Source organism: Suillus discolor, assembly GCF_016758755.1.
Source record: "Suillus discolor strain FC423 chromosome Unknown F5147scaffold_57, whole genome shotgun sequence".
Classification (NCBI taxonomy): domain Eukaryota; kingdom Fungi; phylum Basidiomycota; class Agaricomycetes; order Boletales; family Suillaceae; genus Suillus; species Suillus discolor.
In genome coordinates, this window is record NW_024541304.1 from 300,320 (window position 1) to 303,179 (window position 2,860).

Genomic DNA, 2,860 nt, shown 5'->3' on the forward strand with positions numbered 1-2,860 from the left:
TCCCGGCGATAGCATTATGTTTTGGAGCACGATAGCGAGATGCGTTGATGATGACATGGATAAATCGTAAGATGAAGAGCAAAAAAAGAAACATCAAATTAGTGCCGCGATTTGGAGATTGGATCGAAGAACGATGCTATGAAAGGAAAGGGAAGAGTGGTGGGAAATGGATGAGCGTACGGTTGGACGACATCACTGGCGGGGGGGGAAGGATCAATAGAAGGACGAACTTACTCTGGAAGGAAAGGAAAGAAATTAGTAACTCAATCCTAAAAATATCCGCATAGTAACTAACCTTCAACAGCGGCCATCACTACTCTCAACATTTCCGTATCCGTCGCAGTCGTTACACTTTCTAGCGTTAAGGTTGCGACTTCAGTGAATAAGAGAAAATGCGTACTGAATGTAGATTTCGCGTTCTTTAGAACGTCCAGCTTTGTGAGCGAGTCGCGTGAAACGTCGCCGGAAATAATCTCGTCCAGCTTTTGCGTCCCCTGCTTCACCCTCGTAGTCCTGAGGTAGATTGAGTAAGATGAGCCAGTCGGAGGAAAAAGACTCACCGGAAAGAAGTTTTTGATGTCAGAGTTGACGATCTTCTTTTGGAAGAGGTCATCCTTGTTAAGGAAGAGAATCTGATGCGGTAGCACGCGTGAAAGGCTTTCAAAATAACGAGGACAACCTGACGTACTATTGATGTCTGCTTGAACCATTGCGAATGGCATATTGAGTCCCATATTGTCATAGCGTCTTGCATTTGGTTCTGGAATAAGAAACCGAAGGTTCGTCTTCAAACAGACCACGAGGTGCAAAGCAACTCACCGCATCTCGATCCTCGACAAGGCATTGATCATACCCGCTTAGACTGACGAGAAATAGAATACTAGTGACATCCTGGAAACAGTGAATCCATTTCCTCCGCTCGCTCTTCTGACCACCGACGTCGACCATGAGCATTTCATGGTCTTTAAGATGGAAAGTTGTCTCAGTTATTCCAATAGTGCGAGCTCGGCACTGGACGATATCTTGTTCGGTTGGATGATATGATGGGTCAAATAATCTGTCCAGCGAGGAGAAAAAGTACGACAAGCTGTAGTTGGAGTTGTGAGGTCTGGAAGAAGCAAGGCACAAAACACGAGGCTCACTTTTCAGGAAGGGCAGCCTCGTTCCCTCTTCCATACGCCTGTTGTACCCCGCTGTCAGCCCAAAGATCCCTCAAGGGCTCGTAGTATAACATAGGAAAAGACTCCTGTTCACGGATATCCCGAGCATTCTGAATGAGTTCCATGTGTGGTAGGTTCTCCTCCGCAAGTTTGAGCTCCATATCTTCCATGGCCTCGAACACGTAATTCAGACCTGTCGTCAGGTTGTTGAACACTAGTTGACGATAGGTCTCAACTTCTCCTGGTGAGAAGGGTACCCGATGAATCAGTCGCATTTGCTACGAAAGAAGCCTCGTGAACTGACAGCAGGTGAACTGGTAGAAGTGACTTACCTTTAGAACTGTCGATTTTCCTGAGTCGCCAGACCCTAGGAGAAGAACCTAGATATCATACATGATGGTGAATAACATACGAGAACTGGGCGTCAAACGTACCTTAACCTGGGAAGCCATCCTGGCCTTGGCCTATATAATAGATATGGTCAATATCATGAGGTGCAGAATGACAAGCAAAGTGCAGCATAATTGCATTGCAGACTCACTTCCTTGAGATATTTCTCCGCTTCTCTATGCCTTCGCTTATCATCATCCGAGACATCCACCATCCCCCCTGTCGACATGCATGCACCCATGATTTCTTAGTCCGGAGCAGAAACGAATGCAGAGCTCTAGAGCTACGAATGCAACAGCGAAGTCCTATAATTGAAGAACAGATTGAATGATGGATGAGGCAGTTGAGTGGGAGTTGCGCTGATTCAGATGCTCCAGAGGAGTAAAGCAGTAACAAGTATCAACACGCTGGCAGTGCTATAGTGATTGGCGTGTTTCGGATGATTCCAGGAAGGGACAATGTCCTGCCTGCTACGAGAAAAAAAATCGAAGTACAGATCGCGGTACAGTCTGGCTGGCAGCTGGCTGAGACTGAGTGGCCTTGAAGCTCAAATGGGCGCGGACCGGGGGAAAGCGGCTAATGAGTCTGCCGCCGTCTTCTTTCAAACGGAGTAAACCGCGGACAAATTCCTTAAAATTTCCTTGACGATGCAAATCGCAAGTCAGTGGTCTCCATCGCTCAGCTGAACCCCTCTATACTAGTAAAAGCCTTGCTAATGCGATAAGATCTTTTCTGCTGTACGTTTGCTAATGACTATACGTTGCTTCAAACCGACTCATATCAATATCTCATATATGGGTACGTACAGATGTCAACTCTAATTAGGATTGTAACTGGCAACAGGGCTGAAAAAAAACTAAATCAGTTCAACTGGGGAGGCCGCGATTAATCATCATGATGCTATGGTGGCAACAAATTTGGCCAACTAAAAAACTGCACCAAAACTTCTCGCGTAATGAAATCAAAGTGCCCTTGTGCTCTTGTGATGCCGGCCCACTCCATAGGAACGCCCGCTGTGCAAGGAAGTCAACCCCCAAGCGCTCGACATCGGAACCACATCATACCACAATACCCGATCATCCCGCCCTTTCCCGACTGGGAATAGACTCGTGAGACGGATATACCACGAAAAAGGTCCCATGAGAATGTAGCTGCCTCAAATCAAGCGAGGTGCACTCAAGTCGATGAGTCTACTCGAGTAACTCACGAGGAGGAATCGTCATTTCTCACGGAAAACAGGTATGAGTGGGATGATATGTCTATGGCTAATTCTGTAAGATCTCTTAGGTTGCACGATTCCGCCGGACAGC

General features: G+C 46.8%; 1 protein-coding gene across 1 annotated transcript; it reads right to left on the minus strand.

Annotated features, from left to right (window-relative positions):
- Window positions 1-1,791, minus strand: F5147DRAFT_814170 (guanine nucleotide binding protein, alpha subunit; the record flags this gene model as incomplete). The annotated part of the gene is made up of 10 exons (XM_041443514.1): window positions 1-136; window positions 292-351; window positions 401-513; window positions 561-632; window positions 689-760; window positions 820-1,087; window positions 1,143-1,438; window positions 1,493-1,540; window positions 1,595-1,624; window positions 1,702-1,791. 10 exons carry the CDS (start codon window positions 1,789-1,791, stop codon window positions 94-96), a joined length of 1,092 nt encoding a protein of 363 aa, XP_041289291.1. The 3' UTR covers window positions 1-93.
- Window positions 1,792-2,860: the final 1,069 nt, after the last annotated feature.